General features: G+C 52.9%; 1 protein-coding gene across 1 annotated transcript in view; it reads left to right on the top strand.

The window, feature by feature from the left end:
• Positions 1 to 9,195, top strand: part of XKR5 (XK related 5) — a 9,549-nt gene extending 354 nt beyond the window's left edge. Inside the window, 6 exon segments of the mRNA XM_026063955.1 lie at positions 328 to 511; positions 1,689 to 1,870; positions 2,391 to 2,698; positions 2,961 to 3,167; positions 4,457 to 4,568; positions 6,528 to 9,195. Coding sequence (XP_025919740.1) covers positions 328 to 511; positions 1,689 to 1,870; positions 2,391 to 2,698; positions 2,961 to 3,167; positions 4,457 to 4,568; positions 6,528 to 7,666 — 2,132 coding nt within the window. The 3' untranslated portion in view covers positions 7,667 to 9,195.
• The last annotated feature ends 6,589 nt before the right edge of the window (positions 9,196 to 15,784 follow it).

The following is a 15,784-nucleotide window of genomic DNA, read 5'->3' as shown; positions in this document are numbered from 1 at the left end:
CCCCCCCCGCAGCTGCCGAGCCTGCGAGCTGCCAGCTCTCGCCCTCCTGCAGCCGCCGCGGGGAACCCGCACTCCTGCAGCTTGCGCCCAGTTGTGCGTTGCCGCTTGCTGGGGCGGTTTTTGGAGAAGGGCCGCGGGGGCTGCAGGCGGGAGAGTTTCTCCCTCTCCTTCCCGCTTTCTTCACTCAGCTGTGCTGGGGATGCGTGGTCACGCGGGGCTGTGCAGTTGCTGAATTTGGGGGTTTTGCTAGGTATTTTGCTAGGTATTTCGTTAGGTATTGCATGCACGGCCGCGGCATCCTCCAGCTGCGCCTCTCCGTTTCTCCAGGGCTCTGCGCCATCATCCACTATCTCCTCTCTGGACAGTACGTCTGGTTCTGGCTGACCGTGTCCTGCCTTGTGCCYGGCTACGCAGCCCAGCTCCTCAGCGCCCTGTGGTTCAGGGCCGACGGGCGCCGGCCCGGCCGCTCGCTCGTGGTGCTCCACGTGCTGCAGCTGGGGATTTGGAAGCGGTGAGAAACGCGCCCCGGGCACCCGAGTGCCGCGTTGTTGGTCCCGTCTTTCGAGGATAAACCGCAATTTAGATGCTCTATGCAACGTGCGGCTGGAGGGACCAGCAGCAGCAGCGCTGGCCCTCAGGTTACGCAGGAGATGCTTTGCATTTCAGGAGTGAGGCTTTCCTGGGACTTCCCAAGCCCCCTCGCTGCAGAGTGATGTTGTAGGCGAGGAATTAGGGGGAATATGAGATTTTAATTGGCAGGTTTGGGCATCTGGCTGGCAGTTAGTGCCTTCTCCCAATTTTAAATAGCTTTGCATGACCCTTTCCATGTCCCGATACTAATTCGGGGAATAGTTTTATCCTCTCTGACCTTTGCATCTGTTGCTAGAGGAAGCATTGGGTGTGTGCACATGCATTTGTATTTCAGTAGAAGACCCTAGCAATAATCTTGTTTTTATCCCTGTTGAACCTGTTGGTGGGGGTGTGATGTTTAGCTAATAACTAGGAACTGTAGTTTGCACTTCATTCAATACTTTGGGTTTCCAGTTGTGTCTAGCTGCTCTGCAGTCTTTCTCCAGGATGGAGAAGGGTGAGCGGGAGCTGGCGGCAGGATGGAGGGAGGTCRGGGCGTCAGGCTGGGGAGGAGGCAGAGATCGAAGCAGACGCTTGGCATGCAGGCTGGGCAATCGCTGTTGCAGTCCTTCGTGGGGGAGGAGGTATCTGCAGGCGTTTCGGGTGAGGATTCCCCACCTCTGAAGGTGGCAACTTGTATTGAGAGCATGCACCAGGTTTCACCATTCAACTTGGAGTTGTTGAACATCAGCATTTACTTGAGTGCAAGACGTGCAGGCGGGTCGTCGTTTCTCAGCAAAGCTGCAATGCAAACACGTCCCAACGGGGAGGGGTTGTGACTGTGGGGGAGAAGGTGGCTGTAGGGGGAACCTCGCACAGCAGAGAGGGTGGGCGGGAGTGGGGACATGTTTGTAGACGTGTGAACTGCTAGAGCAGTTGGCTCCTAGGGTCAATACTGGCTCTACCAGCATGCATGGAGCTCATTGCAATGCCCGCTTTTGGGTAAGCACTGCCGAAAGGCTGACCCCGTGAAGTGAACTCCATTTCTGTGGGCACGCAAGGAGCCAATTTGACTTGCTTGCTCCACAGCGCGCTGACGGCATTTGTGACTCTTCCAGGTACTGGGATGTTCTGCAGACGACAACAAAGGCGAGGGGCAATGGCATTGCCGGGGAGCTCCTCATGCAGCAAGGGGACGCGTCTGTCCTGCGGCTCCTGGAAGCCCTGCTGCAGAGCCTGCCTCACCTGTTGCTGCAGGCATACGTCGTCGTGGCTGTGGACCGGACGGGCCTTTTCCCCGGTAAGCCAGGAATTTCCAAGCAGAGAGAAAAAAGAATATTTTTGAGTTGTAGATGATGGCGCATTTGGGTGGGTGATGTTTGTTGCCACGCGGCAGGATGCAGAGCAGGGTAGGCTCTGGGTGGAGGAGCACGCTGCAGAGTAACTGAGCTGCTGGGCTGCAGAGTAACTGCTGGAGCTCTGCCTGTTGGGCATCAGAGGATTTGTCTTTTCTAAGTTACCACGTGGCTGGTAGTAACTTCAGCATAACAAGTCCCTCTGGCACACCATGTTTATCTGTACGCTTCTCCAGCGCATGGCACATGGGCCACTGCACAGCTGGTGCTCCTCAGGGATGTGGTGAACGCTGGCCCCCAGGAACGTCCCAGCAGATCTTTAGTCCCGAAGAAGCTGCCAACAGTAATCATACTTTGAATCTCAGTGCATTGCGTGTCTAATAATATTTAGGCAGGGAGATGCCAGGGTGAGAACGTGATGGAGACCAGAAAGCATTTTGAAGGAGGTCAAAATATTTTTTGCAGGTGTCAGCGCTGGGCTGTCCCTCCTCTCCCTTGCCTGGGCTTTGGTCTCCTACAGCCGCTTCGCGTGCCTGCTCAAGCCGGGCCACCTCTACCTGCCGGCAGCGGCCCTCCTCTGCCTGCTCCTGTGGAGGACGGGGATGCTGGGGACCAGGGTCCTGGCCCTGGTGCTCTTTGCCAGGCTCTATTCCTTCTGGGTTTTTGCCGTGGCTGGTAAGATCAGCTTTCATGTTTCATAGGTCGTGTCCTGCTTTCGGCCAGAGAGATGCTCCCGGTACTTGGGTACCTGGCACGGCCTCATCCCATCTGCTGTGTTTACACCAACCCAGCCCTTTGGTGCAGACGCAATGTCTGGCAGCTCTTTTGCTCTCTGTGTGCCCTCACATCTCCTTGAAAGCCAGCAAAAGCTCTCCTGGGCCAGTGTTGCTGCCTGGCACCTGGAGCGTTATCAGCCAGAGGTGCTGCCACAGCTTTGTCACGTAGACCTGACCTCCCTCCTGCTTGGATGAAGGAGATGGCGTGATGGTTGAGGGAGCGCTCCGCAGCGTGGCAGCGCACTAGCAGCACCCGCAGCTCTCCAGGTTTTCTCTCTTGTGCCTTCCTCTCGCAGGCGTCCACTGGCTGCTCATGTCCTTCTGGCTGGTGGCTCAGCAGACRGACATCGTGACATCGTCCTGCCGCTGGAGGCTGTTCAACTGCCTGCTGGGAGCCGTGTATGTCTTCTGCTACGTTAATGTCCGGCCCGGTCCCTCCAAGCTCAGAGTGGCTGTGTTTTATGCGGTAAGTGCCCAGGCTATTCAGTATTTTGCATGGATTTGCAGATTTTGCATGGGGGCAGGAGGATAAGTGAAACTTGAAGACTTTTAGCAGAAGAGATGTGTGTGGTGAGCTGTTTTTTTGATTTTTTTGTTTTTGTTTTTGGTTTTGTTTTTTTTTTGTCTCCTGAACATCCTACGATGTGGCCCGCACTGTCAGGCACTAATAGGAAGGCATTAGCAGAGGCAGTCATGCCTTATATTCAGGAGAACCAGCCCATCGTCTCCTGCTCAGACTAGCAATGTGTCAGCAGATCTTTCCTGAGAGCCTCCGCTCCCAGGTGCTGATGTTAACTTGCATATATTTTCATGTACATGGCTAGTTTTTTGAACAGCAGCTTTGATCCTCTCTGAAAATACCTGCTGCCAAAACGGGGCAGATGCGCCTGGGAGAGCGTCCGGCTGGATGCTCCAGTCGGCTGGTGCAGGGAGTCCRGCTTGTCCCCGAGCTGCTCCAAACCTTGGGAGCCTGGTTATTCTTGGCTCTGCTCTTTTGACCCCGTTCAGCACCTGCCAAGGCTTCAGACTCATTAATAGCAGTTTCCAAGAGCAGGAGCAGCCCAAAGAGGGGGTCCCCAAAAATCCTCACCCAGGGGCTAACCAACAAGCACCTCTCCTGACAGCAAGTGTCCGGGGACCTTTCCTAGTGATTTCCCCTTTGAGATGTTTTCAGACTCTCCTTTCTCATCGTTCGCATTGCCACATGGTAAAGATCCAGCACTTCCCCCCAAACCGTGCTGTCAGCAAGGTGGATACGCTTTCTGCTCCAGCTGTATTTCATAGCAGCAACCACATAACGTCTCAGTAACGACGGGAATTCGTCAGAGCAGTTGTCCTGCTTTGTCAGAATTATTTTTTGAGATCTAAAACAAAAAAAAGAGACCTTGAAGAAAGCGTGGTTCAGCAACCAGTTTTAAATACTGACTGCTGCTATTTTACTGAGAATTACAGAGTTTTGCTTTGTACTGTAGCACCTGCAGTTGCTCCCAGTCCTGGGCTGATGCTGGTGCTTTCAAGACGATATCAGTAGAGTCTTTGGAGCAAAAGAAAAAGACTGTGGAAACTTTCTCCCTTTTTTAAAAAACAAAGAGAAACTCCACCTGAATGCAGAGAAGGCTGAAACAAAAGGGAGCTTTCCATACAAGTGCAAATTAAATAGGCAGGGGCTGGAAAGTGGGTGTTTAATGTCATTAGAAGCATGTCCAAAGCAGTCACTAGGACACGAGTGACAGCTCTCCTTCCTCTGCTCTGCAGATAATGCTGGTGGAAAATACCCTCCTGCTGCTGCTGGCCACGGAGTTCCTGCAGGCGGAGCTGTGGAATAGCCTGTGTCTGACCGGGGCCGTCACGTCGGGGTTTTTAATAGGTGAGATCGAGATCAACTGATTTTTAGAGCCCGACCGAGGGATGCAGATAGCCTCGGATGGCCTGTTTCAAGTTAAGCAAATCGTCATCATTGGTTATTTTAGTTGCATCAGAATATTTGCTTTGTTTCCTACAGCTGAAGTTGCTGTATTTATTTTATAATGCATAAATACACCTTTGGTTTCAGTTCTTAAAATCATGTCTTAAAATTCCACCAGTGGAAAGGGAGGTTTGTAAAAACGATTGAGATGTAACCAGATGTCTCCGATACTGCCAACAAATACAATATGTGCAGTTCTGTTTTATCTGCATGCTTTCTAAGCATATTTCTTTGACTGTGCTTCCTGATGTTTGGCAAACAGTGCCAGCAGTGGTATAATACAGGGGAACATTGCATGGAAGCGTTGATGAAATATGAAGGTGGCTTGTGACTGACTGGCCGTAACGGGCTGGATTTGTATGTTTTGTAAATGTGCTGGTGTGGGATCGTGCAGAGCTACAGCAGCTTTCTCCCACCCCTCTTTTCTTTCAAAGACCGGGGGTGTTTCTGTAAATGGAGGTGCTTTTTGTGTCCACGGAGAAGACTTTTTGGTATGTGATGGAGAAGGGATGGAGAAGGTTTTGTCAGAGATGGCTTCGGGACTGGGGTGGTTTCACGACAAGGACTAGATGTGCATTGCGTTGTGGAGGACGCTAGACCTCTTTTGCGAGAGTTTAGTGACTTTCATGGAAAATGCTGTCCTGGAGCTTGCTGCTCCAACACTCAGCGAGGGCATTACCCTGCTTTGATGGGGACCAAGAAGGAAGCTAATCCCACCTCTCCGTGCTCTCCCCCTGTGTAAATGGAGAGCTTGGAGTAGGAAAGTTGTTTCTCCACTCTCAAGGAGCTTCAGCCCACCTTTCAAGAAGGGGTTCAGTAACCCTTCTGAGGAGGAAAACTGGAGGATTATTGCTTCTTCCCTGCCCAGAAGGCCAGGAGATAGATATGACCATGGCATAGCTATGTCCATGGTGGGGTAGCTGTGTCCATGGTGCATTTAATGTCCCATGGCTTTAATGCACAAACAAGCTGAAGCAGGAGAGAGGTCATATAACACTTGCAAACAACCCCACCAGCATCTCTATTTGCAAAACTGTCATTGGGGAAAGTCCTGTCCCCGAAGTCCACCTGTCTGAGTGAATGGCCCGGCAAACAGACAGACAAGCCGCTGTCCTTCAGCAGGGGTCGGAGTTGCTGTTTTGTTGGGTGAGGTTCCCCCCGGGCTCGTGTTTCCCTGCTGTGATGAAGGGAGAGGGAAGCTGTAACGCCTGTGCGCAGGGCTCCCGTGGGTCTCCCCAGGCTGCCTGTGCACAAGTCATCGTATCCAAGAAAGGACAAATTTGGGCTGGAACAGAAGCTGTTCCTCAGGCCCTGAGTAAGTTTAGGATGGAAATAAGTGTTTAGCATTTCTCCTGATCTTGGCCGGTGAAAACTACCCCAGGAGGAATGAGCGGTACCTTCCCCTAGAATAGGAAGTGAACGTGGGTGAAACCCTGCTGATGTCTTCCCGTTAATGGCTAGTGGATGGGGATGCTGCAAGACGGGAAGGATCACTGGGCTCACCTCTGCTGCTTCACGGTCACCCACGTCCATGCCCTGCTGGCTGCTTCTCCATGTGCCTGTCAGTCTGTAAATCAATCGGGATTTTTAGGAAATTCTGTCTTGAGAGTGTTCTGCTGCCAAAAATGTTGTATTCCAATGTTTTTCCCCTTTCCAGGAAGCTGCTCAAGTGGGATTTTTGCACTGCTTTAAATGTTTAAGTTTTGAAACAAGTGCTGTTCTAACACCTCATGCCCAGCTGCATCTCTGCAAAGGGTCTCTTGATCGGGAGAAGACAGCGAGATCCAACCTCGCTTTTCTTGCACACCTCACCGAAATGATGGCAGAAGGGTCCCTTGATATGTTTCTGCTCTTTTCCAGGCACTGCAGCTCTGGCAGTTTATTACAGCCTGCTCCACCCCAAGTCCACGGAGATCTGGCAAGGTTTCCTGGAGAAATCCTGCAGCGCTGTGGCCACCAGTGATGATGGAGCTGGTTCCCAAGCAGGGCAGAGCTTGGGAATTTCGAGTCGGGGAGACAACGAGTCCTTGGTGGTGGAAAGGACAGAGATGGCTTCCAGGAACCAGAACAGGTCGTCACTCCTGCAGTCCGGAGGGCACGTCGCAGAGGATGACTGGACAAGCCATCACCACTGGTTGCTGGTAAAGCTGGCCTTGAAGACGGGAGATATCTCCAAGATCAACGCAACTTTTGGAGATGGTGGCGTGGGAGAGATTTACCCTGGAGGACTGGTGCCGGGCAAACCCTCCAGGGTTGAGCCCGGGGTAAACATTATCCTCCTGGCAAGGGAAATGGGTCCTCTGGGTTTTGAATCTGATCTCACTGATGAGAAATTGCCGGCAGCAGGGAACAGGGGAAGCGGCAAACACAACCCCGGTGCTGCAGGAATCTCACGAGAGGACTGTGGGCCCGTAACACAAGATGTCCTGAGCGGCAGCAATGCTGCATGGCACGGAGCACGGCAAGAGCYGGGTTTTCACCCTGCCCTATCCTTTCCCAACAGCTCGGACCCAGCCGAGGCTTGTGAGAGCTCATCTCTCTACTTCAGCGCGAACACCGGAGGCATTGCCTCCCCTGGCGCRGAGTCGGAAACGGCTGCGCAAAGGGCCCCGCTGGAAAGAGACAGCGAACCCCAGCCTCCGCTGGACYGCCTGGGTGGAAAAGGAGAGGACTTCCCCTTTGGGATGGTGAACATCAGCCCAATCCTGGGCCCTGGGGCCCACAGCCGTCTGCAGAGCAGCTCGTCCCTCTGCGGCGCTAGCGAGCGCGGGGCGGCGGGTGCCTCCGAGGAGGGCTCGGAGCTGGTGGGCTCCCTCGCGGCGTTGCGTAGCCGTTGGGGCACCCCGTCCTCTGGGACGCGGGTTGCTGTCGGGAGGAGCAAGCTGAGGCCGCCTGAGGAGCCGCGCTTCACGTCCACCCCCAAGACTGACSCCAGGTGCCCCCAGCAAGGACCGAGCGGGCCGGCAGAGAGGAGGGGTCCGTCTGGGTTGCTGGAGTGACCGGTAAATCACTGCACCACCTCCCAGGATCAGCACTGGAGCAACTACCTCTGTCATCAAGGTACGGCAAGAGGGAGCAGGACGCTTCCCCTGCCCATGAAGACTGTCYCGTGCCACCAGGCAGATGCGGTCCTTCATCGCTAGGAAATTTCCTTTTGTCCCACCGCACCTTCTCCTTGCAGTTTTACAGAGGCTCAAAGGTTAGAATAGGCATCTTAAAGTCCATATTTAGCTATTTATTGAACTTATTTATATAACAATCCTGCTAGGCAGCTGGAGCACTCTGCCTTTTATATATTTGTGACAATGTCTTGAAACACGTCCTTTAACAAGTGCCTTGTACGAGCTACCAGTCTGTCTCCAGCTTGGAGATGTGGCTGCTGTCTCCACTTCCCCTTGGTGGCAGGGAGAATGGCCAAAGCAAGAGTCTTWTCAGGTTAAATAAGTGCCTAAGACAAAAAAATCATGAGTTTCCTCTCAGATGGAGGGTTGCCTTCTTTGTGAGCAGAACAAGTCCTAAGGCAAGGCTCAGCAGCTTTTGATTTATGAAACCCCACCAGGTTCATCTCGAGAACATTACCAATCCATTTGCTAGGGCCAAATAGGAGCCCAGACCCTCTTTACACTGCAAACTACAACCTCAGGACGCCAAATTATTTAAAAAGGCTGTCATGCTTGCTTGTTCACAGTCCCACTTCCTAAAGTTAATCACAGGTAAAATAAATGTCCCCTGACACATGGCCCCTCCTGGGCTCGAGCATTTGGTGAAGAAGGATGCTCCATCAGTAGCAGCTAGGTTAGAACAGGAACATCAGATAGGTCCTGAGAGAACTGGGCTGAGATTTTTATGATAATTGTTTTAAACTTGATCAGAGGAAAGAAATATTCAGCCTATTTATTCTGACCCAAATTTTGGACAATTTCCTCATTAGAAATTTTTTTAACAAGGCATCCTGGAATTGAGTAAGCTCTTGGGTCCCAGCTGATGCACATCTGGCGGAGTCCTCCAGCTGTTCTGCTGGCAGCGCTGCTGTCCCCCTGAGGGCTGCACTCTGCTGGTGCCAAGGGGCAATGAAAACTGGGAGGAAGGACAGGCATGCGATGAATTATTTAAAAAAAACCAAAAAACACAACTGCTATTTAGCATTCGCTGCTCAGAAGTGACCCAAGCAGACACGTTTCGTCAAGCTGATTTGCGCACTGAAAAACATATTGGCTGGTGCTACTTTCGCAGTGAAGCTACTTTCCAGCGTGACTAAAACTCTGTACTGTATCTCCATTACAACTCCAGCACGGCTGCGTTTCGGCTGTGCTTTGCAGGGAGGAAAAAATTGCACTGACTTGTTTTAGGCTCCTCGCTATGTGCATGCTTGCTGCATCGCGCAGAAGGCAGCGGAGCTGAGGTTTTTATTCAGCGTGGKTTTTTTTAATCTTTGATAATACGTAACTACTGCTTTAAAAAGCAAACTGACCTTTGCTGTGTCTGTGTCTCGTGTCGGGGTGCTCAGGGGCTGAAATGTTAAGCGTACAGAAGTCCTCTCTGGACATTGCTATAGGGGGTGYTGGACCTCACTCTCCCGCTGTTTTGCAAGTAAGCCCCTGCACAGCTTCCTGACCTGCACTTTTGCAACTCCATTTTTCTGTTTTCTTAGATTTTTATCATTATATAAACCACAATCCCCTTGGTGCGGTGGTCCTGTTGTTCCAGTGCTGGGCAAGGCCAGCGTGGGATGCTKGCAACGGCTGGGAATTGGGCATGGAAGTCATCGGGGTGGGGGCACAACATAGCTCCTCACCTTGTCCTGCCGATTAGATATTACACATCGGTAGCATGAGGACTGCTACCCTCACAGGGTGGAATAAGACCTTCCAGATTGGGTAAGTTTGATTGCTATGGGCCATAGAAAGGGAGAAATCYGTGTTGGGGCGAGACGCAGCCCAAGAAAAGACAGAGGGAGGCAACTCCTGCTTCTTCCCGTGTTCTGCTGGGTCTGAACGTGGCAGTGACCGATTTTATGTCGTGCAGATGCTGACAGCCCACAGTGAGTTTAATGAGCGCCTGAGAAAGTGGAGCATGCMGCTGGTCTTGTTGGTCTTCAACACGGTGGTGGTGTCCCCTGTTAGGTGGGATCCCAGTGTCAGCAATGCGCAGTGGCTCATGACACAGCTAAGGAAGAGCAGAGCAGGGATCACGGACAAGCTGGGATGTTGGCAGCGCTTTGGGAGCCGGGCAGCTGCTCACCCCATCCCCAAACCAGGACCAGACGAGGACTAGGATGGTAAAATCCTTTCCCTCCCAGAATCGTTCTCCCCTTCGTAATCCCAGAGCCTTTAGGCTGGAGCGACCCCATGAAAGGGTCGGGAGGGTGGTATCACCTTAATGCTGACCTCAGCAACCTGCCCGATAATATGCACGTGATTAATACAGCTTTGACTGAGAGGTCTGATTTTAGTTATGCTGCTTTGGTTATACTGCTCTAAAACGCTAACATTGCAAAAAATCATTGAAAATGTATACTGAATTAAGACCAGGAATTTTGAGCATGTGCTGCAGATAGTAGGGCCCGTAACATCTGAAATCCAACGGGTAGGAAAACAACCCACCAACCCAAGGATTGTAGTGCATGGCAGTAGCAGGGACATTGTTCACGATAGGAACCTCTCCTTGGACCGTCTCCTCCGGCTGCAGCAATTTTGGGCTAGGCTCTGCACCCTGCAGTTGTAATCCCAGGTATCGCGATCATTTTGGTGGTTGAGCTGACGACAAAAATCAAATGTTTAATAGGTYGAGTGCTGGCTAGCCAAATTATGGGCTGCCCTCAGATCTATGCATTTTATCATAAGGCAGGGTGAGGTAGGAAAAGCAAAAGCCCCCAAGAAGATCTGCTCTTTGGTCCTGATCAGGAGCCTTCAGACGCAGAACCATCCTTGCTGCGCTTGTGAGTGATAACTATATTTACCCCAGTAAATATAGGGTTGCTGTTGTTAACAGCAGACCACAGGCTTTGCACTAACTCAACAATTCAGGCTTCAGGACTTCACAGGAATTGTYTTGAGCAGTCATGGGTCTGTTTTTGCCATAWCTGCAAAAATTGATAAGGGTCAGGAARTGGTTGGGAGGGCTATATCCTACAGCTTCTCGCTCACTCTGCAATGGTATGGTTTAACCATGCAAGGGAAAGGTCTAACAGAAATAGTCATTGTGCAACTAGCCTGTGGACCAATAAGAAAAGAAAAAAAAAATGGCCAGACTGTTTAAGAAAGTATAAAAATATATACTTTTGCGCACCCATTCCTGAGGAATCCGATTCCCAGGGATTTCTTGGAGCACGTCCAAATGTACAGAGGGCCTGGGTGTGCGCCCAAGTGCTGCCGAGCCTGACATTTCTGACCCCCGAGGCGGTGACTGGATACCCCTGATGGGTTGAGTGGTAAGTCTGAACGAGGGAAACCTCAGRCTCAGCTCCCCTGCCTGGGGGAAGCCTAGTTTCCCTGTGAGGGACAGCACGAGAGGGTTATTGGTGCAGCCTGGTGGTTGGCATCCTGCTAGGGGATGTAGGGGTGAGGGTCTCCCTTCCCATATGCCCATGGGCTCAGAGATCCACTTGTCCTTGGGACAATGTGAAATCGAGACCTAATTAGCTGTTGTTAGAGACTTCTTGCCTGGAGGAGAGCCCTGTTTTACCCGATGCCGGGGTTCAAGTGCTGCGTGCTAGGTACRATCCCAGGTCTGAACCACAGGTCTCTGCATATAGAAATGTCCTATACCTAGTTAAGTCTAAAACGCTCTTTGGAGTAAGACAACTTTCCAGCTGCTGAGAACTTTGTGGGGCGGGAATTGGAATAAATTTGCAGTGCTCAAAGCGTTGTGCTTGCTTTTGATGAGCATTGGTTGTGTCAGCTTAACAGAGCTGTCAATGTAAGTGCTTGGATAGCTTCATCACACCAGACTGCCGCACRATAGGTACGTTTTGTAACCCCAACGGCTTTCCCACTGATCGTTTTTGCAGCTTGCTTAGTGCTGGTTTGGGTTTTCCTCCTGCTTGGTGCTGCCTTGCAGCCTGCCTTCGCACTCGCCCCCCTGACCCGCGGAAACCAGCACGCGCCGTGATCGTGGGGCRTTCAAAGCAACAGCGTCATGCTGCAAATCAGTGCTCCGAATATCCCTCTGAGCCCTTCTCACCTCTGGCTGGGGAGAGGAGCAGAAGATGCTCGTTGCTTCTGGCTCAAAGTCGATTTTTCTCCCGAAAAATGATGCCGCCAGGCTGCAGAAGTCACGCTGGGGAGATGTTCCTCCCCGGAGAGCTCCCTGTTCCTTAGCCACCAGAGGGAGATGCCGCTCACGGCCGCCAAGCGGACGTGTCGGTGCAGGCATCGGGTGCTCGCCTGAAGTCCAGGTTACGGGAGGACAGGAGCGCGCAGAAGTGCTGCCGCTGCTACGTGATACTCCAGGAACAGATGGGAGCCGGCGGGGATGGACGGGCGCCAAGGCGAAATGTGGGTTTCTAGGATACTGGAGTAGGCTGATACCTGCACACGGCGTACGCCCTAAGGAATGCAAACCGTGGGAGATGGGGTCCAAAGGGATAGCCCAGCAGACTGGGGCCGGGGGTGGTAATGGCTATCTGCAAATATCCCCCCTCGCGGAGAATGGCAACTTCAAATCCAAAGGTGCACGTGTAAGGAGACCGCTGGATGAACATGCTTGGTGTGACAGGGGAACCCGCTGGTTCGGGAGAACCTGCTCAAAGTGTCTCCACTTCAGTGCTGAGTCCTGACATTTGCTGGTGCATGAATGGGTCTGTGCATGCATGCGCCTGGGTAATTGCGGGCTGGTTGCATGGTCACTCCCCTGTGGTCCCCCAAATATCTCCAGGGCTCTGCTCGCCATGGAGTGATGTGGTCCTGGGCTGGTCCAAGCCCAGAGCATGAAGCTGCAGGAGAAACTGCAGCTGCAAAAGAATCTGGTGGGGGGTGATGAACTGGCTGCTCAGCAGCTGGTATTTCTTCACAGGGCTGCAGCACCTTGTTGCTCACAAGCCCAAATGCTTGAGGAGAACCCACCAAACCCTCTGCTCCTTTTTCGGCATTTCCCCTGAGGCTCTTTTGTGGATGAGCTGCGTTATCCTGAACYAGACCTTGTGGCTCTGCCCGGTATTTGGGGGATGCTCATCTCTGAGGTCAGGGCCACCTGCAGACTGCCTGCTGAGGGATGTCTCCRTCCCACCATGCTCAGCAGGGCTGTCTTTGGAGGGCCAGATCCTTCCGCGTTCTCGCCTGCCCCAGAATAGAAGATTTCTGCTCATTTGTATCCTATGTGCCTGCTTTGAGTTTTGGCTTTTTTTGTTCAGTTGTTGCTTTTTAATGCCCATCTTTCTGGGCCACTGAAAGCTAAATGAAACCTTTCTTTTTGAGGAAAACTCAAACAGCTTAGAGAAGATTTGGCTTTTGTGCCAAAGCCCAGGATTGCTGACAAATCCACGCCACCGATGCACCCACTGCAACCCCTTTCCCTCACTCGCTTTCCCAACCAGGAGACCAGAGGTGGCCTGAGGCCACCAGCAGCTCCTTGGCTGGGTCAGTCCTGTGATGCAAGAAGCAATTTGGCCTTTCCCCACCRCCGAGAGGTTCATCCCCTTCTGACGACTCCGAGCTACTCCTCAGGCTTTCGCGCGGTTGTTTCCCGTATCTGGGGACTGTCAGAAAAAAACTGCTGGCGCAGTCCCTCCGCAGAGGTCCCTGGAAAGGTCTCGCGGGCTGCGAAAGGGCGGCGAGGCGGGGAACAAAGCCGGGGCGAACGGTGCTTTTCGACAATGCAGGGAGTTACCTGCGGGCTCCCAAGGAGAACTGGCTGTACCACTCGCCGGTGATCTGGAAAAAAGGAGCGAGCGGGCAGGAACAGAGGCTACGGCTGCGCTAATAAATTAAACAGCGCCAGAGCCGAGGTCCGGGCGCTGCCACGGGGTTGTCCCACCGCGCTGCCCAGGACTCCGTGGCCAACAAGAAGCGGGCGGCTGAAATCCAGTTTCTTCACTGAAATACGAAACTGCGTTTGCAAGGTGTGCATGGGAGAGGGGAACAAGCCTGACTTTGCACCCGGGCGGCTGGTGTCTGAACCGGCTCCTAGCGCCCGGGGAAGAGACGGGAAAGCTGAGAAGATCACTCAATGCTCGGCACGGTCCAGAAGGCAAATAAAACAGCGGGAAGTATTAGGAAAGGACTAAAAATAAAACAGCAAATGCCTTGCCTCTGTATAAATCCATACAGAGCCCTGGTTGTTTCGTTTCCAGAATAGTGTAGCGATCTTCCTGCAGCACCTTCCTGCCCCCAGTCCGGGCTCTCTGTGAGCCCCGGTTGTGACTGAGGCTCTTGGACCCCGAGGCACAGACAGGAAAGCTGGGACTCGCCAGAGTCAGACCTCAAGAAAGGCCTGGTGTTTTGCTGCTTTTTTTTGTACGCCGCAGCCTCCAAAAGTTATTTCTATGCTGCCCTTCCCTTCCCCTCAGCTCGTAATTTTTAATGCAATTACTGGATGCTCTCATCCTTCGGTGAAGGTGGAGTAACATAAGCCAGGCTGGAAATGTGCTGGCAGGGAGGGTTTGAAACAGCCCTGATCCAGGGCCGCTGGGAACTTGTCTCTCGACAGCACCGTTTTCGTCCTTCCTCTGCGGCCAGGTTTCTGCGCGCTTCCCGCTGACTCCGGGGAGCTTCGCGCCAGGCTCTGGGGTCTGATTTCAGCTGGCCCAGGGGGCTCAAGTCAAGAGAACAGTCAACCTAAGATCCTCCTCGAGACMGGAGAGCAAAGTCCCAGCCTCGCAGAGAGGAGCTGAGTGGATGAACAGCGATGGTTTTTTGCGGCCAAGAAGCGGACAAGTCGCACAGACAAGGGAAAAATAGGCACCAGTTCGGTTTGCTGGTTTTGTTCAGCTCGTGGCGAAACGTTTTCTCTAGTTCTAACACGATGCAACCCCTTAACTAACCCAGAAGAGACTTACCCAGAAAAATGTCTTCTTGCGGCGGGTCGAAAATTTCATTTCAAAAACGCTAAAACAAAACACTTTGACATTACAGAAAAAAATATATATATTTGCCCCAGGTTGTTGTTGTTTGTTTGGTTGTTTTTTTTCCAAGATGAAACTTTGGGCAAATTTTTCCCAATTAAACGGTCTTGGTTCGCCACAAATCCCTTTTCAGGGTATTTACTATTCCTGTAAAACACATCATCCAGGTTTCATCTCGGTGCTTGGTGTAAGCGGTGCCTGTTGCTCTAAGGCTAAGCAACAACGCAAGGGGGGGGACGTTTACGGAGGGAAAAAGCACAAGCTAATCAGGACTTACCTAATTTGAGGGACTGCTTAATTAGGACCCAGGGACTCTATTTCCTGTGCCGCATTTGGCTGGCGGAAAACGCTTCGTGCTCTGAACATCAGGTCTGCAACGGCTCAGTTCCTTCAAACTCGCCGGAGCAGCGGTTCCTCCTTGCTCCAAGTCCTCCAGCCCGGCAGACCGGATGGGATCTTCGGCCAGGAGAGATCCGTGGGGATGCYGGCCTGCCGGAGGAGCCGTGCCAGCCCCCGCAAGCTAAAGGAGCGGGCCCGTGGTGTTCGCTGGGTTGGAAACGGGAGCTTTAAAGCCAAAGCCCCGTTTGTGCCCTGCCTTTTCTGAGCCACTGGCAAAGTCCTTTCCGCGCCGCATCCTATAGACCTTAAATCCCACRGACGTGGGGTTGGAAAAGGGAGAGAGATGGAGAAAGTGTCCGGCGGCTCTGAACTCTGCCCAGCTCCTGGCGTGGGGAGGGAGGGAGGCTGGGATGCGGGAGCACGCGGGAGGTGGGAGGGAGGTGGAGGTGCGAAGGGTGGGGAGATGGGCAGCAGCGCGGGGGCTGCGGGCGCGGGGTGTACGCGGGGGTGGGTGCAGATTTGGTGGGTGTCGGGTTGTGGGTGTGCAGCGTGTGCAGGCACAGACTGGCGTTGGGGTGTACCTGGGGGTGGGTGTCGGGCTGTGAGCGTGCAGTGTGTGCAAACCCAGACCAGCGTTGGGGTGTACCTGGGGGTGGGTGACAACGTGGGTGGGTGTCAGGCTGCACGCGCTTGCAGCCGGCATTGGGGTGGGCGCAGG

This window comes from Apteryx rowi, unplaced genomic scaffold (assembly GCF_003343035.1).
Source record: "Apteryx rowi isolate R43461 unplaced genomic scaffold, aptRow1 scaffold_205, whole genome shotgun sequence".
NCBI lineage: Eukaryota > Metazoa > Chordata > Aves > Apterygiformes > Apterygidae > Apteryx > Apteryx rowi.
Note: the sequence above shows the minus strand (reverse complement) of the source record. Positions and strands in the feature narration are given on the sequence as shown.